This window comes from Oncorhynchus gorbuscha, linkage group LG06 (genome assembly GCF_021184085.1).
Source record: "Oncorhynchus gorbuscha isolate QuinsamMale2020 ecotype Even-year linkage group LG06, OgorEven_v1.0, whole genome shotgun sequence".
Taxonomy (NCBI): Eukaryota; Metazoa; Chordata; class Actinopteri; order Salmoniformes; family Salmonidae; genus Oncorhynchus; species Oncorhynchus gorbuscha.
Window position 1 is genome coordinate 8,268,516 of NC_060178.1, and position 22,609 is coordinate 8,291,124.

At 45.7% G+C, this 22,609-nt stretch overlaps 2 protein-coding genes across 2 annotated transcripts; both read right to left on the reverse strand.

The window, feature by feature from the left end:
* Window positions 1-704: 704 nt before the first annotated feature.
* On the reverse strand, window positions 705-22,609 carry ap4e1 (adaptor related protein complex 4 subunit epsilon 1). Its single transcript, XM_046352233.1, has 22 exons — window positions 22,267-22,609; window positions 19,059-19,130; window positions 18,579-18,702; window positions 16,564-16,637; window positions 16,109-16,230; window positions 15,567-15,726; window positions 14,949-15,115; window positions 14,608-14,681; window positions 14,371-14,493; window positions 13,894-14,003; window positions 12,975-13,114; window positions 12,272-12,384; window positions 11,884-11,999; window positions 11,457-11,641; window positions 10,835-10,956; window positions 10,502-10,612; window positions 9,054-9,192; window positions 6,630-6,873; window positions 5,425-6,039; window positions 5,022-5,212; window positions 1,721-1,884; window positions 705-1,542 (listed from the first exon to the last, which is right to left on the reverse strand). The coding sequence occupies exons 1-22, from the start codon at window positions 22,405-22,407 to the stop codon at window positions 1,370-1,372; spliced, it is 3,480 nt and encodes a 1,159-aa protein (XP_046208189.1). The 5' UTR covers window positions 22,408-22,609; the 3' UTR covers window positions 705-1,369.
* LOC124037486 lies at window positions 2,461-4,575 on the reverse strand. The gene is made up of 2 exons (XM_046352234.1): window positions 2,579-4,575; window positions 2,461-2,478 (listed from the first exon to the last, which is right to left on the reverse strand). Exon 1 carries the CDS (start codon window positions 4,285-4,287, stop codon window positions 3,025-3,027), a length of 1,263 nt encoding a protein of 420 aa, XP_046208190.1. The 5' UTR covers window positions 4,288-4,575; the 3' UTR covers window positions 2,461-2,478; window positions 2,579-3,024.

Here is a 22,609-nt window from a genome sequence, read left to right on the forward strand (position 1 = left end):
GGAGGGAGAAAGAGGAAGAAAGAAGGGAGAAAGAGGAAGAAAGGAGGAAGAGAGGAGGGAGAAAGGAGGAAGAGAGGAGGGAGAAAGGAGGGAGAAAAGAGGAAAAGAGGGAGAAAGGAGGAAGAGAGGGAGAAAGAGGAAGAAAGGAGGGAGAAAGGGAGGAGGGAGAAAGGAGAAAGAGAGGAGGGAGAAAGGAGGAAGAGAGGAGGGAGAAAGGAGGGAGAAAGGAGGGAGAAAGGAGGGAGAAAGGAGGAAGGAGAAAGGAGGAAGAAAGGAGGGAGAGAGGAGGGAGAAAGGAGGGAGAGAGGAGGGAGAGAGGAGGGAGAAAGGAGGAAGAGAGGAGGGAGAGAGGAGGAAGAGAGGAGGGAGAAAGGAGGGAGAAAGGGGGAAGAGAGGAGGGAGAAAGGAGGAAGAGAGGAGGGAGAAAGGAGGAAGAGAGGAGGGAGAAAGGAGGAAGAGAGGAGGGAGAAAGGAGGAAGAAAGGAGGAAGAGAGGAGGAAGAGAGCGAGAGGAGAAAGAGAGCGAGAGGAGGGAGTGAGGGAAACAGTCAAGGAGACCAATAAGACCAATGATCAGGTAAAAGATCAAATGGGAAACATGGCCAAGAATCCAATGACTTCTAGACTTCCTGGGCTTCCTTCTCACACAGATAGTGAAGCTTATTAAGTCAAGTCAAAGCTGGTAGAACTGAGAGACCACTGAACTCCTCATTTAATAAGTGTTTATTTCTAGAGGGCGTCTAATACAGAGCACGCTTTCCTTCTAGTTCGTTCTGAGGTTCACAGCTCACGTTTTCACAAAGAGCTGTGAAGCGATAAGAACAATTAGATGTTCCCGTTAAAAACGCATTAAATACATGAGCATAAAAATAAAACCACGTGAAATCACTGTTGAGAAAAATATATAGCAAACACTGTACTGCAAAGACAAGGACACATAACATCAGCTGCTTTCCACTGTATGTCTCTGTGTGATTGCTTCAATGAGGAGATTCTATGTACTTCCGTGTGGTGGTGCTTGGGGCCTGTGAGCGCAGGGCTGCACTTCATTCCATGAAGTGGTTTCCTCCCCTTCGTCCTTGTCGACTCTCCTTTACCGATGAGACAAACAACTGGTCAGGTGTAAACCAAAGACAGGCAGTCCAATTCTCTTTTTTTCTTCTCTCCACTAATTGGTCTTTTGACCAATCACATCAGATCTTCAGAGCTGATTGGATTAGACCAATCAGTGATTTTTTTAAATCAGAATTGGGCTGCCTGTTGAAGCGCATCCTTAGTCGCTGTCATATAACTTTTTTTTTAAAATAATCAGTGAGGTGAACGAAGGCAGAAGGAAGGGAACAACTTCCTGGAATGAGACACGGCCCGGCTCAGGTCTCCGTCAGGGCTTTCTGACAGTGGTAGAGGAGGGAGTCAGGCAGCTCAGGGACAGGGGAGCGCAGCCACACGGCCAGAGAGTCAGCGTGGACACGACAGTGAAGCAGACATGGCTGACCCTGACCTGGACCCTGAAGCAGCCGGCACGCCACGATGCCCTCCGACCCTAAAGGGTAAAAAAGGGAAAAAGTAATAAACTTCCATTACTCATTACTTCATGATGAAGTGGCATTAACAACAGTGTATGACAGTAAGACAATAACAGTATTATGATGGGCATGAGATTTTCTAAACTGGTCAGGGTGGGGTTTAAACATTAAGACGAGAGCGTGCCACCTGCTGACCTATAATGTCGACAACGTGGAGGTGTAGTTTGCCCTTCAGCGCGTCCAGTGTGGCAGTCAGAGGGTCTTGGTGTTCTGTTGTTACCAGTCGAAGGTTCTGCTTCAAGTCATGAGAGAAAGACAACCACATTTTCCCATAATCCCCTGTGGACACAGTCAACGGCCTGCATAAAACACAAACAGGAAGTAGAATGTCAACAGTGTGCACACACAGGAAGTAGTAGTGGCTAACAGAGGCCCACTAGGCACTATGTGTAGATCTGAGATGTAAGCAATAGGGTGGTAGCTCCATCTTGACCTATGATAGGCCGGATGGAATTGTTGCCATGGTGCCTATGAAGTAGGAGCGGGAGTTGACCTGTGAAGCAGGGGCGGGAGTTGACCTGTGAAGCAGGGGCGGGAGTTGACCTGTGAAGCAGGGGAAGGAGTTTACCTGTGAGGCAGGGGCAGGAGTTGACCTGTGAAGCAGGGGCAGGAGTTGACCTGTGAAGCAGGGGCAGGAGTTGACCTGTGAAGCAGGGGCAGGAGTTGACCTGTGAAGCAGGGGCAGGAGTTGACCTGTGAAGCAGGGGCAGGAGTTGACCTGTGAAGCAGGGGCAGGAGTTGACCTGTGAAGCAGGGGCAGGAGTTGACCTGTGAAGCAGGGGCAGGAGTTGACCTGTGAAGCAGGGGAAGGAGTTGACCTGTGAAGCAGGGACAGGAGTTTACCTGTGAAGTAGGAGCGGGAGTTGACCTGTGAAGCAGGGGAAGGAGTTGACCTGTGAAGCAGGGGCGGGAGTTGACCTGTGAAGCAGGGGCGGGAGTTGACCTGTGAAGCAGGAGCAGGAGTTGACCTGTGAAGTAGGAGCGGGAGTTGACCTGTGAAGCAGGGGAAGGAGTTGACCTGTGAAGCAGGGGCAGGAGTTGACCTGTGAAGCAGGGGCAGGAGTTGACCTGTGAAGCAGGGGCAGGAGTTGACCTGTGAAGCAGGGGCAGGAGTTGACCTGTGAAGCAGGGGAAGGAGTTGACCTGTGAAGCAGGGGAAGGAGTTGACCTGTGAAGCAGGGGAAGGAGTTGACCTGTGAAGCAGGGGAAGGAGTTGACCTGTGAAGCAGGGGAAGGAGTTGACCTGTGAAGCAGGGGAAGGAGTTGACCTGTGAAGCAGGAGCAGGAGTTGACCTGTGAAGCAGGGGAAGGAGTTGACCTGTGAAGCAGGGGAAGGAGTTGACCTGTGAAGCAGGGGAAGGAGTTGACCTGTGAAGCAGGGGAAGGAGTTGACCTGTGAAGCAGGGGAAGGAGTTTACCTGTGAAGCAGGGGAAGGAGTTTACCTGTGAAGCAGGGGAAGGAGTTTACATGTGAAGTAGGAGTAGGAGTTGACCTGTGAAGCAGGGGAAGGAGTTGACCTGTGAAGCAGGGGATGGAGTTGACCTGTGAAGCAGGGGAAGGAGTTGACCTGTGAAGCAGGGGAAGGAGTTGACCTGTGAAGCAGGGGAAGGAGTTGACCTGTGAAGCAGGGGAAGGAGTTGACCTGTGAAGCAGGGGAAGGAGTTGACCTGTGAAGCAGGGGAAGGAGTTGACCTGTGAAGTAGGGGAAGGAGTTGACCTGTGAAGCAGGGGAAGGAGTTGACCTGTGAAGCAGGGGAAGGAGTTGACCTGTGAAGCAGGGGAAGGAGTTGACCTGTGAAGTAGGGGAAGGAGTTGACCTGTGAAGTAGGGGAAGGAGTTGACCTGTGAAACAGGGGGAAGGAGTTGACCTGTGAAGCAGGAGTTGACCTGTGAAGTAGGGGAAGGAGTTGACCTGTGAAGTAGGAGTTGACCTGTGAAGCAGGAGTAGGAGTTGACCTGTGAAGTAGGAGTAGGAGTTGACCTGTGAAGTAGGAGTAGGAGTTGACCTGTGAAGTAGGAGTAGGAGTTGACCTGTGAAGCAGGAGTTGACCTGTGAAGTAGGAAAAGGAGTTGACCTGTGAAGTAGGAGTTGACCTGTGAAGTAGGGGAAGGAGTTGACCTGTGAAGTAGGAGTTGACCTGTGAAGTAGGAGTTGACCTGTGAAGTAGAAGTTGACCTGTGAAGTAGGAGTTGACCTGTGAAGTAGGAGTTGACCTGTGAAGTAGGAGTTGACCTGTGAAGTAGGAGTTGACCTGTGAAGTAGGGGCAGTTGACCTGTGAAGTAGGGGAAGGAGTTGACCTGTGAAGTAGGGGAAGGAGTTGACCTGTGAAGTAGGAGTTGACCTGTGAAGTAGGAGTAGTTGACCTGTGAAGTAGGGGCAGGAGTTGACCTGTGAAGTAGGGGAAGGAGTTGACCTGTGAAGTAGGGGAAGGAGTTGACCTGTGAAGTAGGGGCAGGAGTTGACCTGTGAAGTAGGGGCAGGAGTTGACCTGTGAAGTAGGGGCAGGAGTTGACCTGTGAAGTAGGGGCAGGAGTTGACCTGTGAAGTAGGGGCAGGAGTTGACCTGTGAAGTAGGAGTTGACCTGTGAAAGTAGGAGTTGACCTGTGAAAGTAGGAGTTGACCTGTGAAAGTAGGAGTTGACCTGTTGACCAGTTAACCCAGGACTAAAAAGTCTCATGTTATTGGTCAGATGCTCCATTAAGTTCTGGGTCCATACGTGTTAAGAGGAGAGATAGAACTAGGATCGGAACCAGAACAAAGTGCTCCGACCTCTCTCTCTTTACAAGTTACGGACAAGTCTATGGGCCCAACTGTCCCCTCCGCTTCAGAAATTCAAAAGATGCCAACACCTGAGAAATCGTGATTTGTCCAAAGCACCAGAACTAATGCTGCTAGTTCTCACGTATCCCTGTCGTTATATTCGAGTCATTTAGCAGACGCTCTTATCCAGAACGACTTAAGAGTAGTGACTGAGCGCTAAAATGTTTTCTTACTTCGCTCTTGCATTATGACAGCTCTACAGTACCATTCCTGTTCACATCATCTGTCCGTGAGAGATTAGGATCCAGGGTAACCTGTAAAACACAGCTCTACAGTTCCATTCCTGTTCACATCATCTGTCCGTGAGAGGTTAGGATCCAGGGTAACCTGTAAAACACAGCTCTACAGTACCATTCCTGTTCACATCATCTGTCCGTGAGAGGTTAGGGTCCAGGGTAACCTGTAAAACACAGCTCTACAGTACCTGTAAAACACAGCTCTACAGTACCATTCCTGTTCACATAGTCTGTCCGTGAGAGGTTAGGATCCAGGGTAACCTGTAAAACACAGCTCTACAGTACCATTCCTGTTCACATAGTCTGTCCATGAGAGGTTAGGGTCCAGGGTAACCTGTAAAACAGTGCTGATAGTTACAGATAGCAGTAGTTTTACCTGAGGAAGTGTTTCAGAGAGAGGCTCACTGAGAACTGTGCTGCCTGGGGCTGGCCCAGTGGTCTCTGGTAGGACAGTAACCCAGCCAGCTCCACCTGGACTGAGGCTCTCTTCATGACAACAGTGTGCAGACAAACCGACACACTGTGACCCTTAACCTCCTTCAACGGACTACCTGAGATACAGGAGATCTGAGGGGGAAAACAACATGATGAGAGTAATCAGTTTGACATGATTTACGGGCTGCAAAAATTCCTGAAACTTTCACAAAGATCCGTGGTTTTTCTAAATCCCGGTTGGAGGATCCCCTGGTTTTTCTGTCTTGATTCCGGGATCTTCCAACCAGGATTTCTGAAAAAGACAAGGGAACTTTGTTGTTAAGGCCAGTCTGAAAAATATATACCTCCAGTTCTTTGCAGGTGAGCTGCAGCGCCATCTGGTGGAGCGCTGAGTCATTGTTGTTGGAAATGAAGATCAGCAACACTAAGGCATCCTCTTTATACACTCTACAGGCTGACAGAGCCAGGCTGGAGTCCTGGTCCGAGCAGAGGGGGGTGAACTCAGAGCGGGCCAGCCCAGAGAGCTCTGCTGGCAGGTGGGAGGTGAGAGGGAGGTCCCTGGGTCTCTCTAGTGCTGGAGCTGTGTGTAGATCTTGTTGTGTTTGTGGGTCTGTCTGTGTGTGTGTGGGCAGTACAACAGCCACCATGCCATTTCCCCTGATCAGAGAGAGAGGTCCTCCTGCCTCTACTCTCTGCTCCTTCCCCTCAACATGGGGGTTACCGTTGCTAGTGGTATGGTCCAGTGTTCTCTGGGAGGTCTGTTGAGGTGTGGTAGTGCTAGCAGCACCCCCCTCTGAGGCCACAGTGGTCGAGTCCAGTAGGTTGCTAAGCAGAAGGTTGTCAACGGCAGCGCTGCGAGACGAGTGGGAGGAGTCAGAGGAGCCTTCGCTGGCGCCTGATGATGACTCCCCTCTGGGTTTCCTTCTGAAGTGTCGGGGCGCCGTCTCGGCTCGGCCCATCTGTTGGGGAGAGTACCAGCCGATATTTAACAGCACTCGGCAAACATCCGACAGCACTCGGCAGACATCCGACAGCACTCGGCAGACATCCGACAGCACTCGGCAGACATCCGACAGCACTCGGCAGACATCCGACAGCACTCGGCAGACATCCGACAGCACTCAGGCAGACATCCGACAGCACTCAGGCAGACATCCGACAGCACTCAGGCAGACATCCGACAGCACTCAGGCAGACATCCGACAGCACTCAGGCAGACATCCGACAGCACTCAGGCAGACATCCGACAGCACTCAGGCAGACATCCGACAGCACTCAGGCAGACATCCGACAGCACTCAGGCAACAAATAAGAATTTGTTCTTAACTGACTTACCTAGTTAAATAAATAAAACACAGTACTCCAGCGTGAGCTGATAGCTAAAGCACCTGTATGTTTCTGCTTTGAAGTCTAGGCCAGGTTACTGTAAAGCACTTTGACAACTATTGATGTAAAAGGGCTTAAATAAAGCCTTAAATATGTTTGATTGATTGGCTGATTGGCAATGGCAATGCTTAATGAACAACCAAACAGTAGAAGGTAATCTCACCAGACACACAGAGTTGTGGGACCCCAGGCCAACAAAGAGCGACGAGGCCAGCTGCCGTTTCTCCTGGTCAGGCTCAAGTCCAGAGGAGGGTTTCTGTGTCTGGGAGGGTGGGCTCTGAGGGGACAGCAGGGGACTGGGCAGCTCCACTAGGGGGGTTGGGGTCTCACCTGCACTCTGCTGCTGGGCCAGGTACCCGTCCTTCCCCCACACCCTCTTCACCCCCTCCAACTTCAGAGTGGTAGAGCTGAAATAACATTGGGATACTAACCTGGGTCTTCTACAAGATTATGTCAAAGAACATGTCATCAGTCAGGTTTAAATTCCTCTGACAACCTACGGTAAATGTCAACATTACTCAAGGCTCTGTTCTTGGACCAATACTGTTCTCATTATATACTGAGTCTAAGGCTGTTGCGGTGACCATTATGACCATCAGGTCATGGTACTCAGGGCTCTACTGTCCCTCCATCAGGTCATAATGGCCTGGTACTCAGGGATCTACTGTCCCTCCATCAGGTCATAATGGCCTGGTACTCAGGGCTCTACTGTCCCTCCATCAGGTCATACTGGCCTGGTACTCAGGGCTCTACTGTCCCTCCATCAGGTCATACTGGCCTGGTACTCAGGGCTCTATTGTCCCTCTAACCACTCTGACATAAGTGGAAATGCAATCGAAAATCACATCTAAAACTTATCATTAAAACAGTAGACCTATCTTACTTTTAAAACTCACCTCACTGTGATGATCAATTTGAAGAAAGAGGTTCAACAGCAGGTTGAAACAATGTAAAACATGGTTATTGTGGATGTTGTTTCAAAGCTTAACAACAACGAAATGGACAGCGCTTTCTAAAGGTGATAGATTAACTCAAAACAAGCATATTAGAGCTGATGCATAGGCTTAAGAGCCTGAGTCCAAATATTATGATTGTGCCTTTTATACCATGAATAGCCTAAGCGCATATTACACAAAACTGACTCAAGATGTCTTTGGTACTTGGTTTAGCCTATAATCCAAAATTAAACAAATTGTAGAACGTATCTTGTACATACATACAAAGCGATACTGTTGGTTCTTTGATTGTGTAGGGCGGTTTACAGAGTTAGCCTACAATTAAAGTGAATTTCTGTACTTGATGTTGAATAGCCGGGTAAAATTAATTGTTTTTATAATTAAATTGGGTGACACGTTACCTTTAGCTACAGAATACCTCACCACCATGCTTTTGAATCACCTCCTCTCTCCCCTCCATTCCTTCCTAGACCGCGCAGACGGGCTGTCAACAGTTTAGTCAGATAAAACGGTTGAGCATGTTGCGCGCCGGCGAGAGCATCCTCTTCATAAAAAGGGGGTTGGGTCGTTGAGTGAAATAAGGGTTTTATTGTATTTCTTTCTCAGCTGCTCATATTAAGCACATGCTCCTCAGTTTTATTTTAGTGAAACATGTTTTGTTTTGCGAAAACATGTTCTCGAACAGATTTCACTTGGGTTTCTCAAGTTAAGCACTGGGTAGCTGCAGGAATAAGGTTTGAGAGCCCATGGCATACAGAGTTTGGGGCGAAATATCACCTGTCGCGCCAGCGAGAGCATCCTCTTCAAAAAGGGGGTTGGGTCGTGGAGTGAAATAAGGGTTTTATTGTATTTATTTCTCAGCTCATATTAAGCACATGCTCCGCTATAAAACCAAAGTAGCCAACAAACGGACCGGTGGGAAAGAGCGAGGCCCCCACTTGCTATTCATGTTCATAAAGACGACATTGCTTTTCCTCCTGTTCCTGTTCCTGTACATTTGATAAAAATGGGCCATTCTAAAAATCGGAACTAATTTTACATACAAGATTAAATTGAGAATAGTCTGACGGGTGTAAATATGATCACTTGATGAGAGAAGAGGGTGTGCAGCCTGAGGTAAGGAAGCTTTTTTTTTTTACTACTTTAACAAATCATCAATATTCTATAGTCAAGAACTGCGAAGCTGCTGGGGTTTTTCACGCTCAACAGTTTTCCGTGTGTATCAAGAATGGGTCTCCAAACCAGAGGACATCCAGCCAACTTGACACAACTGTGGGAAGCACTGGAGTCAACATGGGCCACTATCCCAGTGGCTTTCGACATCTTGTAGAGTTCATGACACCGACAAATTGAGACTGTTCAGAGACCAAAAGGTGGTGCAACACTATATTAGGAAGGTGGTGTTCCTAATATTTTGTAGACTCAGTGTATATGTTACTTATTGGTTAAAATAACATGGGGTACTAATATAACCCAAAGCCCCGAAGGTGAGTTAGTCCGTCTGAGCTACACACTGACAACCATAGAGACTTGTGTTTTTGTGGGGTTTTTTTTTTTGCATAGTTGAAGCAAAATTCAGTTGTCTTATTTCATCATCATTAGTGGACACTGTGAGAGGGATGAGAACATACCCTTCTTGGTGAGATAGCTCAGTGCTGTTTCCAGACAGGCCGGAGCTCATGGAGAGCAGAGTAGGAGACAGTCTGTCTGTGATGCTGCAGGACGACAGACTGACCGGCAGGGACAGACCATAGGGCTCCAGGCTCAGAGCTGAGAAAGAGATGGGAAGACACTATGTATCCTCAAGAGAAGTCATTTGTCATACAGCAGCCATTTTTACCGGCGGCCATTGTTGCCGGCGGCCAATGTTGCCGGCGGCCATTGTTGCCGGCGGCCATTGTTGCCGGCGGCCATTGTTGCCGGCGGCCATTGTTGCCAGCAGCCATGGTTGCCAGCAGCCATGGTTGCCAGCAGCCATGGTTGCCAGCAGCCATGGTTGCCAGCAGCCATGGTTACCAGTAGCCATTGTTGCCAGTAGCCATTGTTGCCAGTAGCCATTGTTGCCAGCAGCCATTGTTGCCAGCAGCCATTGTTACCAGTAGCCATTGTTACCAGCAGCCATTGTTACCAGTAGCCATTGTTACCAGTAGCCATTGTTACCAGCAGCCATTGTTACCAGCAGCCATTGTTACCAGCAGCCAGTGTTACCAGTAGCCATTGTTACCAGCAGCCAGTGTTGCCAGTAGCCATTGTTGCCAGTAGCCAGACCAACAGCCATTGTAGAGGGTTAAATGGACTGCAGCCAGTGTTACCAGTAGCCATTGTTGCCAAACAGCATGAAACTATTGATATACACAGCAGCCATTGTTGCAGACACTTTTTCCAGTAGCCATTGTTACAGCCAGCCAGTGTTACAAGCAGCCATGTTAAAAAACACCAGACAATAACAACGAATATGTAGAGGGTTAAATGGACTGGATTTGATGTGTCAGCCAGTCATCCAGTCACAGTGTCAAAAAGTCAACAGCATGAAACTATTGATATACACCAGCCCATTTAGCCAGCCACTTTTTCCAGTCAGCCAGCCAGCCAGTCACAGTCAGCCAGTCACAGTCAGCCAGCCACAGTCAGTCAGCCAGCCAGTCAGCCAGCCAGCCAGTCAGTCACAGCCAGCCAGTCACAGCCAGTCAGTCAGTCAGCCAGTCACAGTCAGCCAGCCAGTCAGTCACAGTCAGCCAGTCACAATCAGTCACCAGTCAGCCAGCCAGCCAGCCAGCCACAGTCAGCCAGCCAGTCTGTCACAGCCAGCCAGCCAGCCAGCCAGTCACAGTCAGCCAGCCAGTCAGTCACAGCCAGCCAGCCAGCCAGTCACAGCCAGCCAGCCAGTCACAGTCACAGCCAGCCAGTCAGTCACAGCCAGCAGCCAGCCAGTCAGCAGTCAGCCAGTCACAGTCAGCCAGTCAGCCAGTCAGTCAGCTATTTTACCAACATGTGATCACAGGAAGTAATTATAAAAATTATAAATAATTACAAATTTTTCATAGTAAAACAATAAAAGTGGAGGATGTCAACTTGTTACCTTTCTCCTGGACCAGGTCCTCCTGCCTCTGATGAGGAGATTTGTAAGGGCTGCCCCAGCAGCCAACGCCTCCGACACATAGCCATCCAGGAAGGACAGGGACGAGTCTACCTGAGGAATGAAACAACACCACAGCCAACTCAGACAGGAAATGATGCACCACTCAGACAGGAAATGATTAGATCAACTTCAAATATTAAGATGTTTGCTCTTGGCCAGAGAGACAACCTGGTTGAATAAAGCTTAAATAAAGAGGATAAACATTTTGTTTTATAGAGCCAATGACGTTCCGTGGGGTAGCAGGGCAAGTTTTGCCAATAGATGGCGGTGTACCTCCAGGCATTTCTAGCCTGCCCTCGGCTGGCAGTACCCTGGCTCGGAGCTTTGTATCCTGGCTAAGGATCATCAGTTCCTGGGCCTTTTGCCGGAGCACCGTATTCAGAGACCCAGAGTACCTGCATTTACAGCAAATTACAGAGTGACTTAGTCTGTGCATTCATCTAAAGCAGGTCAAAAACACACATCACATTACAGAGTGACTTAGTCTGTGCATTCATCTAAAGCAGGTCAAAAACACACATCACATTACAAGAATCTTCTGACATCTTCAGAAGATCCACTACAAGCAAAACCAACTAGTGAGAAGTGTGAGTGTAGGAAATAAGCCTGAAATTAAGCCCGGTTTTGTGTTAACATCCCACTCTGTGTCATATAGAGGTGGCAGGTAGCCTAGAAATTAGAGCGTTGGGCCAGTAACCGAAAGGTCGCTGGTTCGAATCCCTGAGCCGACAAGGTAAAAAAAACACACACACACAAAAATGCCGATGTGCCCTTGAGCAAGGCATGTGATCCTAATTAATCATGTAAGTCGCTCTGGATAAGAGCGTCTGCTAAATGACTAAAATCTCAAAATGTGACACCGAGTGGAATGTTAGGACATAGGGAAGACAAGTACCTCTCACAAACATCCCTGGCCAGGGCCACAGACACTGGGCTGGAGCACAGCTTGGTCATGGCCCCCAGTACCCAGCTCCTGGTCTCAGTGGAGGTGTGTCTCTGGTCCAGTAGTCTGGCCAGCAGTCTCATCACGCTGCCCGGGTCTGATTCCTCCTCTCTCAGGTAGGAATACTCACCCAGCACCTATAGTAGGGACCAGAGAAAATCACAGAGGTGATCAGGAAGTTACATTTCTGTGGTTTGGGGTAAGTCTATTTGAATGTTGATATCAGAAAGTATGAATTAATTATTTGTCAGGAATAAATCACAACCCTGCTTCATTTAAGAAACAATCTAAATAAAATGGCTCTTTAAATGTCATCCATTGAAACTGGAAACAGAGTTAAATCATTTTAGCAGTATCCAGGACAGGACAGTGTACTGACCCAGCTGATGACCTGTAGGAAGCGTTGGGGCAGCTTGGCCGTCTCCCCCTGTAGTAAGGACACGTAGGAGTCCACAGCAAATAGCCTCAGCTGCCTGTCCTCCACATTATCAACACCTGGAGCAGCAGAGGCAGGCATTAACACCTGGAATCAATTACGGCATGTAAACCATGAATGGGGTCAATTCCATTCAATTAATTTGGGAAGTAAACTCACATTTCAATTCTAATTTTCCTACATTTTTTAAAGTGAAAAACGTAAATGTCAGTTTGCTTCCTGAATTGAAATGGACAAGACCGCAACCTGACACAAATGGAATTAATGTCAATCACTAGTACCACCTGAAACCACAACGAACCAGGTTCAGCGTGTCCATTGGTTGATTTACCTTCAGCCAGTAGTCTCAGGAAGTTGTTAGGGATGTCAGGCTGCATCACGTCTCCCCCCAGAGAGAACACAGAGTTCATAGTCTGGATGAACCAGACATTGTCTGGGGCATACGTAGAGTGTTTATAGGAACAACAGACCATTGGGATTGGGGCCACGAATAAAAGAGCAACAACAGAACAGATACAAGCTGGCCTCCCAAGTGGCTCAGGGCTTGGGACGTCACTACAGCCTGCGGTTCGATCCCAGGAGGAGGGAACGGTGTTCCCTCTAACAAATTGGGGAGGCTGGCTTCCGGGTTAAGTGACAGGGTGTTAAGAAGAGCAGCTTGAGAGTTCTGTTTTTGGATGACGCAGGACTCCACCTTCGCCTCTCCCGTTGCCCGGGAGATGAAACAAGATCGCAATTGGATATCGTGAAATCGGGGAGAAAAATGGGGAACAATTACACACAAAAAAAGATCAGATACAAAACTGTCTGTCCCATTATCATCATCATAGTCTCAGGTCCAGCAGTTCTGGGTTTCTCCAGATCTCACTGATGCACTTGTTAGCCAGGCCTGCAATCAACAGAGAGAAACCCCACAGAAATATCATGAACGCCTTTGATTGTAGCTACTAGCTAGTTCTACGTAAAACCCATTTCCATAGCATGTCGTTTCCACGGTCAGTTCCCACGGTCAAGACTCAATAATGAAAGGATATTTTTCAGCTAGTTCTGCTACTTTCCCCACGAGGTCTATAGTGCTGTAGTCGTCACAGGTCAGCCTGAGGAACTCAAGCATCTTCTCGACGATCACTGTAACGTTCTGGGCATTGGTGATGCGGAAGAGTAACTCTAGTGTCTGTTGGGGAGAGGAGGGGAAGGGAGGGGGGGGGGGCATATTGATTGACACGTCAAGAAGGGTTGTTAAATTCTGGAAACGTTACCAAAGTTCCCAGGTTTTTTTTCCCATAAATCCCAGTAGGAGGATTCCAAGTTCACTCACTACTTATTCCGGGAATCCTCCAACTGAGATCTATTGAAAACCTTGGAACTTTGGGAAAAACGTTTAGAATTTTGCAACCCCACCTATGAGTACAGTAAATGCCAAAGCCCTGCCACACCATGGCATCTCCTGCCTCACTCACCTCGCACTTAATGATGATGTCAGAGTGGTCCAGACACTATGACGACGGACCTCGCGCTTAAAGATGATGTCAGAATGGCCCAGACATATGATGACTCACCTTGAGCTTAATGATGTCAGAGTGGTCCAGACACTATGTTGACTGATCTTGCATTTAATGATTATGTCAGAGTGGTCCATACACTATGACTGACCTCGCGCTTAATGATGATGTCAGAGTGGTCCATACACTATGATGATTCACCTCGCGCTTAATGATGACATCAGAGTGGTCCATACACTATGATGATTCACCTCGCGCTTAATGATGACATCAGAGTGGTCCATACACTATGATGATTCACCTCGCGCTTAATGATGACATCAGAGTGGTCCATACACTATGATGATTCACCTCGCGCTTAATGATGACATCAGAGTGGTCCATACACTATGATGACTGACCTCGCGCTTAATGATGACGTCAGAGTGGTCCAGAAACCATGATGACTCACCTCACGCTTAATGATGACATCAGAGTGGTCCAGACACTCTATGATGGTCATCTGGTGAGGCAGGGCCAGGTTAGCATCCTGCTGCACCACGTACGTCAGAGCCTTCAGACCTGAGATCACACACACACACACACACACACACACACACACACACACACACACACACACACACACACACACACACACACACACACACACACACACACACACACACACACACACACACACACACACACGCACACGCACACACGCACACACGCACGCACGCACACACGCACGCACACGCACACGCGTATTACTTACCATAGGAGTGTCCAGCAGGCAAGTTCTTTCAATTACGTCAATACAACTGAAGTACAAAACAGTTGTGGTTTGTAAACTGGTTTTAATGGATGTCCTATGATCACTATTAACATCATGTAAAAAAAAAAGGATTAGGCCCAACTTCTGACCACACTGAACAGGGTGGGATCTTACCCAGATACTTGAGGTTGATCTTAGGCGATAGGACAAAGTTCCCGATACATTCTGCTGCTTTCTCCAACAGTTGTGACTTTGGATGAACTGTATAGATGGTCTTCACACACTCAAATAAAATGGCTGAAAAATAACAAGGTAGTTAAAACAAAATAATGGGGGGGGGGGGGGTGCAACAATGTCTGTGCAGATGTGTTCTGACAACTCTCGTAGAGGTCACCTTAAGTAATACTGTACCGTAAGTAATGTTGTGATTCATCTCTGCTCTTCTTAACGACTCCTCCAGTACATCATACATCATCTCACTAGTGCTGTAATAACCCAGAGGAACATCTTAAGTTAGAAAACGGAGTTGCCCATCTGAGACTACGACAAACTCTCACCTAAATAGACAACGATTATAGGGCCAGTCTCCCAGAAAACAGCTGAACTAAAAAGCTTAATGGACAATCTCCATACCAAGTGCTTCTTATTCCAGGGCTAACAGGCCCAGAGTTCTACTCAATCAGGTGACACCAGAATGTGAAGGGGTGGGGTGTGGACAGACATATCTAGAATGATATGATATATTACTGTACCCCTGGTCTTCCTTCCCCAGGTAGGCCAGTATCCTGAGCAGCTGTATCTGAAGCCAGGGAGCAGGAACACTGTGGTAGTTGAAGTCCAGAGGGAGTTTACCTCCAACCACCTGCCTCAGGATGGTCACCATGCTCCCGGTCAGATCCTTATAACTCTCTGGGTTCTCCTGGAGACGTTGGGGAAACAGCAAGATGCTTATAGTCTTATAGGATACCACATTGGCTAGTGTAGTCTGTACTTACGTGACACAACTATGTAATCAATGTGAAAATGAATTGGTAGAACAATTCCACTGTTAGTCTATTTGATTACCCAAGTTTTTAGTTTTTAAATTTAACTAGGCAAGTCAGTTAAGAACATGTAAGAACACATTCTTATTTACAAATGACAGCCTACCCCGGCCAAACCCGCTGGGCCAATTGTGCGCGGCCCTATGGGACTCCCAATCACAGCCAGATGTGATACAGCCTGGATTCAAACCAGGGACTGTAGTGATGACCTCTTGCACTGAAATGCAGTGCCTTAGACCGCTGCGCCACTCGGGAGCCTAGTTATCTCAAGTGTTTTTTTCCCCAGTGATATGGATAAAGAAATTATGCCATTATGACAGGAAGTACCTTGATGAGCTGTAGGTAGATGTGTAGAGAGGCTGTCATGACTCCGGGGTCTTTGTCACACAGGGCCTTCCTAAACTTGCTGTGGATGTGTTGCACCTGATTAGGTGCGATCAGGTAGAACTTGTACAGAGCCAGGACTGCTTTCCTCCGGATGATCTCCCTGTGGACAGATAAAAGTTGGTCCTAATTGCTCACAGCACTGTGAAACTGCACTTACCCTACCAACCTATTTGATTGTAAATATCCTTTGCTATTTATTTAACATTTTTTAGATGTGATATGTTTTATGACTGCTGCAAGATGTATTGCCTCTCTGAGGACATTGAGTTTCAGAACCGGAACAGAAGGTTTCTGAAAATGGGTAAAAGGCCCTACATCGGAGCATTGTCATAACACAAGCAACAGCGATGTTGTGGGTTCAATGCCTACAGAGATTACACACCAAACCGAATGACTCACTCACCTGCACTTTAAGTCACATTTGCCCATAAAGTGAGACTGAGCAAAGTATAAGGATCTGTATGTAATATTCAAGTCCTTACTTTGGATGTGTGAGTTTCTCCTCCACCACCGGTAGAATGGCAGGTATCATATCTTTGGGAAACATCTGACTGACGACAGTTAGAGCCATGCACACCTCGATCAGGTTGGTACTCTGCAGATCCTGTCAAAACAACAACACCGCCAAGTCTATAAAACAACAACAACACCACCAAGTCTATAAAACAACAACAACAACACCACCAAGTCTATAAAACAACAACAACAACACCACCAAGTCTATAAAACAACAACACAACACCACCAAGTCTATAAAACAACAACAACAACACCACCAAGTCTATAAAACAACAACAACAACACCACCAAGTCTATAAAACAACAACAACAACACCACCAAGTCTATAAAACAACAACAACAACAACGTCTTGCAATATTCATTCAACTACTGCATGCGGAAACCCAAGGACAACAAAATCAGGGTTGAAAATGCACCTTTAGGACTGTGTTCACCAGGAGTAGCAGAAACTCATCGGTTTCATTAAGGAACAAGGATACAGCGAGGTAACCTGGAGACACAGATTAAATCAACAGAACTATTGGACACATTAGGAGAAAAAAATTAAATAGTTTGAATTTCAATCAAAATGTGTTACAGTAAAGCTAGGCTTTCTGAATCGTTACCAAATCAAAATGATCATTCCAGGAGAATATATCATACCGATTATTTATATAAATATCATATGAACAGATAACATCCTATGAATATGTATGTCTATGGAACGTACCCATCCTATGAATATGTATGTCTATGGAACATACCCATCCTATGAATATGTATGTCTATGGAACGTACCCATCCTATGAATATGTATGTCTATGGAACGTACCCATCCTATGAATATGTATGTCTATGGAACGTACCCATCCTATGAATATGTATGTCCCATCCTATGTATGTCTATGGAACGTACCCATCCTATGAATATGTATGTCTATGGAACGTACCCATCCTATGAATATGTATGTCTATGGAACGTACCCATCCTATGAATATGTATGTCTATGGAACGTACCCATCCTATGAATATGTATGTCTATGGAACGTACCCATCCTATGAATATGTACAATACCAGTAAAAGGTTTGGACACACCTACTCATTCAAGGGGCTTTTCCTTATTGTTTTACAAATGTTCTACATTGTAGAATAGTGAAGACATTAAAACTATGAAATAACACATATGGAATCATGTAGTAACCAAAAAAGTGTTAACCAAATCAAAATATATTTTATATTTGAGATTCTTCAAAGTAGCCACCCTTTGCCTTAAATGACAGATTTGCACACTCTTGACATTCTCTCAACCAGCTTCATGAGGTAGTCACCTGGAATGCATTTCAATTAACACGTGTGCCATTTCCAAAGTTAATTTGTGGAATTTCTTTCCTTCTTAATGTGTTTGAGCCAATCAGTTGTGAGGTGACACAGTAAGGATGGTATGCAGAAGATAGCCCTATTTGGTAAACAACCAAGTCCATATTATGACAAGAACAGTTCAAATAAGCAAGGAGAAACGACAGCAGCCAACACGTGCTCAGCATATGTGGGAACTCCTTCAAGACTGTTGGAAAAGCATTTAAGGTGAAGCTAGTTGAGAGAATGCCAAGAGTGTGCAAAGCTGTCATCAAGGCAAAGGGTGGCTACTTTGAATAATCTTGAAATATAAAATATATTTAGTATATTTAATATATTTGTTTAACACTTTTTTGGTTACTACATGATTCCATATGTGTTATTTCATAGTTTTGATGTCTTCACTATTGTTCTACAATGTAGAAAATAGTAAAAAATAAAGAAAAACCCTTGAATAAGTCAGCATGTCCAAACTTATGACTGGTACTGTATGTCTATGGAACGTACCCATCCTATGAATGTCTATGGAACGTACCCATCCTATGAATGTGTGTGTCTATGGAACGTACCCATCCTATGAATGTCTATGGAACGTACCCATCCTATGAATGTCTATGGAACGTACCCATCCCATGAATGTCTATGGAACGTACCCATCCTATGAATGTCTATGGAACGTACCCATCCTATGAATGTCTATGGAACGTACCCATCCTATGAATGTCTATGGAACGTACCCATCCTATGAATGTCTATGGAACGTACCCATCCTATGAATGTGTGTCTCTATGGAACGTACCCATCCTATGAATATGTGAGTCTATGGAACGTACCCATCCTATGAATGTGTGAGTCTATGGAACGTACCCATCCTATGAATGTGTGAGTCTATGGAACGTACCCATCCCATGAATGTCTATGGAACGTACCCATCCTATGAATATGTATTGTCTATGGAACGTACCCATCCTATGAATGTCTATGGAACGTACCCATCCTATGAATGTCTGTGTCTATGGAACGTACCCATCCTATGAATGTGTGTGTCTATGGGACGTACCCATCCTATGAATGTGTGTGTGTATGGAACGTACCCACTCTCTTCTCCAGGACACTGCCCTGCTGGGCCAGCTTGATGGCGTGAATGTAACTGAAGGACGCCTGGTAACCCAGCATCTCACAGTAGATGGCTCTCACCATTATTTCCTTCATCTGACGCTGAAATGACATGATTATAAATGTGTGTGTCTATGGAACGTACCCATCCTGTATATGTGTGTCTATGGTTACTTCCGGTGGCAACCATTCGACTGAGAAGAATGTCCAAATATTCAACACAGGTGTTAAAATACCGTGTTTTGGTTCCCCTCTGGTGCAATTCTTAAGAAAGCCGTTGCCAGGGTAACACACTACACATATAATACAAGTAAACACATCTATAAATCTGCCTCAGTGATGACAGATTCATGTCGTTGAAAACAAAGTGAGTGTCAGCGTTTTTACGGACACATTGCAATGCCTCTCTCTCTCTCTTTGTGTTGTTCTGTGTGAAGGGGAGACAAAGTGAGACTTACCATGGTGGTGTTGGGAGACGCTACCTGCTCCTTGATAGACTCCAGTTCCTTTTTCATAAGTTTTTCCTCCTCCTGGAAATAAAGACAAGGGGAATGTTTGTATAGAGTTGAGGGTCAGGTGTAGTGGTGCCTGCATAGGCTCTGGTCTTTGTTTGCTCTTTTCCATATGATCTCTGATAAGCTACACAGGAAAGGGCTGAAAAAAATAGCCCATATTAATATATGCATCCTTAGAAATAAGGTTTATGAAATCAATAACTTGCTAACATCAGATAACATTCATATATTAGCCATTTCTGAGACTCACTTAGATAATTAATTTGATGATACAGCAGTAGCAATACAAGGATATAGCATCTATAGAAGAGACACTAAGGCTTATGGGGGGGAGGTGTTGCTGTATATATCCAGAGCCATATCCCTGTAATGCTTAGAGAAAATCTTATGTCAAGTGTTATTGAAATGTTGTGGTTGCAGGTTCACTTGGCACATCTAAAGCCTTTTCTTTTAGGGTGTTGATGTAGGACACCAAGTGCTAACAGTCAGTATCTACATAATGTGTGAAATGCTTGACAGTGTATGTGACAGAGAGGTCTACTTTCTTGGGGACCTGAATATGGTCTGGTTTTCATCAAGAGGAAGCTTCTCACTGTAACCAGTGCCTGTAATCTGTATTCTGGTTATCAGGTTATTAAATCAACCTACCAGGGAGTTTACAAACACTACAGGAACATAATCGTCCACATTTTAACTAATACAGTAGAACTTTGTTCTGAAGTTGTATCCGTACCCATTGGATGCAGTGATCACAATATAGTGGCTATATCCAGGAAAGACAAAGTTCCAAAAGCTGGCCTTAAAATAATGTATAAGAGATCATACAATAGATTTCGCTCATGTGGATGATGTTAAACATATTTGTTGGGCTGATGTGATTAATGAGATGCTTCCAGACACGGCACTTGATCAATTTATGGAATTTCTACTTCCAATTATTGATAAACATGCACAAACAAGTGTGCAAACTTAGGCAGGAAATGCCAACAATGAACAGTGAGCCATCGTACTCCAGCATAAAAAAAAAGATATGAAAGAAAAGCATTCCAAGTTTGAATTTTGTTAAGTTAGTGTGAGAGGTGGAAAATGTATTGTTATCAATGAATAATGACAAACCTCCTGGCATTGACAACTTAGATGGAAAGCTACTGAAGATGGTAGCTGACTCTATAGCCACTCATATCTGTCATATCTTTAATCTGAGCCTAGAGGAAAGTCTTTGTCCTCAGGCCTGGATGGAATCTAAAGTCATTCCTTTACCCAAGAGTGGTAAAGCTGCCTTTACTGTTTTATTTTAATTTTACCTTTATTTAACCAGGCAAGTCAGTTAAGAACAAATTCTTATTTTCAATGATGGCCTAGGAACAGCGGGTTAACTGCCTGTTCAGGGGCAGAACGACAGATTTGTACCTTGTCAGCTCGGGGGTTTGAACTTGCAACCTTCCGGTTACTAGTCCAACGCTCTAACCACTAGGCTACCCTGCCTCCCCTCTTAGCAAACTGTTGGAAAAAAATGTGTGTTGACCAAATATAATGCTATTTCTGTCAACAAATTAATAGACTTTCAGAGAAGGGCACTCAACATGTACTGCACTGTCACAAATGACTGATGATTTGTTGAAAGAAATGTATAAAAAGATTGTGGGAGCTGTACCAATTTCATTGCAGCCTTTGATATTACTGACCATAACCTGTTGTTGAGAAAATGTACGCGTTATGGCTTTCCAACCTCAGCTCTGAATTCACAATATGGCAATCTAATAGAACTCAAAGGGTTTTCTTTAATGGAAGCTTCTCTAATGTCAAACATGTAAAGTCTGGTGTACCGCAGGGCAGCTCTCTAGGCGTTCTACTCTTTTCTATTTTTCCATTGGCATTAAACAAAGCATGTGTGTCCATGTATGCTGATGATTCAACCACATACGCATCATCAACCACAGCTAATGAGGTCACTGAAACCCTTAACAAATAGTTGCAGTCTGTTTTGGAATGGGTGGCCAGTAATAAACTGGTCCTGAACATCTCTAAAACTAAGAGCATTGTATTTAGTACAAATCATTCCTTAAGTGCTAGACCTCAGCTGAATCTGGTAATGTACGGTGTGGCTGTTGAATAAGTTGAGGAGACTAAATGACTAAATGAGATTGCGTTCATCCACCTCTGGCCTGCTCGCCTCCCTACCACTGAGGAAGTACAGCTCCCGCTCAGCCCAGTCAAAACTGTTCGCTGCCCTGGCCCCCCAATGGTGGAACAAACTCCCTCACGACGCCAGGACAGCGGAGTCAATCACCACCTTCCGGAGACACCTGAAACCCCACCTCTTTAAGGAATACCTAGGATAGGTTAAGTAATCCCTCTCACCCCACCCCCCCCTAAGTTTTAGATGCACTATTGTTAAGTGACTGTCCCACTGGATGTCATAAGGTGAATGCACCAATTTGTAAGTCGCTCTGGATAAGAGCGTCTGCTAAATGACTTAAATGTAATGTAAATGTAAACTGTCATGGTCAAAACATATAGAGTCAATGGTTGTAAAGACGGGGAGAGGTCTGTCCGTAATAAAGAGATGGGGAGAGGTTTGTCTGTAATAAAGAGATGCTCAGCTTTTTTGACACCACACTCCACAAAGAAAGTCCTGCAGAATCTAGTTTTATCTAATTTTGATTATTGTCCAGTCATGTGGTCAAGTCCTGCAGAATCTAGTTTTATCTAATCTTGATTATTGTCCAGTCATGTGGTCAAGTGCTGCAAAGACATGTTTGTGTAACTGACTGACACACAATGTGTTTAATATAAATTGTAAAGTATTTTGTCTGCAATGTCTTTTTCGTTGTCAGACCCAAGTATTAGCGTCAGCTAAAGTGGGGATCCTAATAAATCAACATCAATTAGTGTCTAAAGCATACAGCATAGGCTTGACGTTGAATAGAATTTGGGGGATCAGTGGACACTAGTAAATAATTACAGTTTCGTTTCAGAGTGGTTAATTGTGGCTAGACAGGTAGCTGTGGACACTAGTTAATACACCACCAATTGTAGCGAAAGTGTACAGATAGCGAGCCACCTAATTTGAGCTATGCTACTGCTGTCAGCATCGATGCTGACCATAATGTGTAAGACAACCGGCCAGAGAGCTGGCTACGGTACTCACATGTTTGGATGTCAATTCGGTGATTCCTTTGATCAGATTCCCTAATTTGGAGGAGGGAGAAAGTTTCCCAGCTCCTGCCTGCGAGTCTAGCGAAAGGAGGCTCGGGAGAGCAGACAGAGTCTTCTCGACAACATCACTCATGGCGACGCTCAAAGCAGGCCGCAAACAGCTAGCTTCTTGCTCGTAAAGTACACCTAGTGAATCATTTGCTCATAACACTGACATCGTCTTTAAAAAAAACAACAATGCGCGCCTGTTTAACTACAGTTGAAACTAGCACTCATGTTTTTGTTTTGTAACGTAACGTTAGCTAGCGCCAGTCGGCCATTGTTTTGATTCAGCA

Excerpts from the sequence above, each read along its gene's own strand:
- LOC124037486 (XM_046352234.1), bottom strand. The coding sequence starts at position 4,287 with ATGGAGCATCTGACCAATAACATGAGACTTTTTAGTCCTGGGTTAACT.
- ap4e1 (XM_046352233.1), bottom strand. The coding sequence starts at position 22,407 with ATGAGTGATGTTGTCGAGAAGACTCTGTCTGCTCTCCCGAGCCTCCTT. Across the intron at positions 16,231-16,563 it reads TGGTGAACACAGTCCTAAAG|GATCTGCAGAGTACCAACCT; the intron begins GTGCATTTTCAA and ends TTGTTTTGACAG. Across the intron at positions 11,642-11,883 it reads TCCTACAGGTCATCAGCTGG|GTGCTGGGTGAGTATTCCTA; the intron begins GTCAGTACACTG and ends TCCCTACTATAG.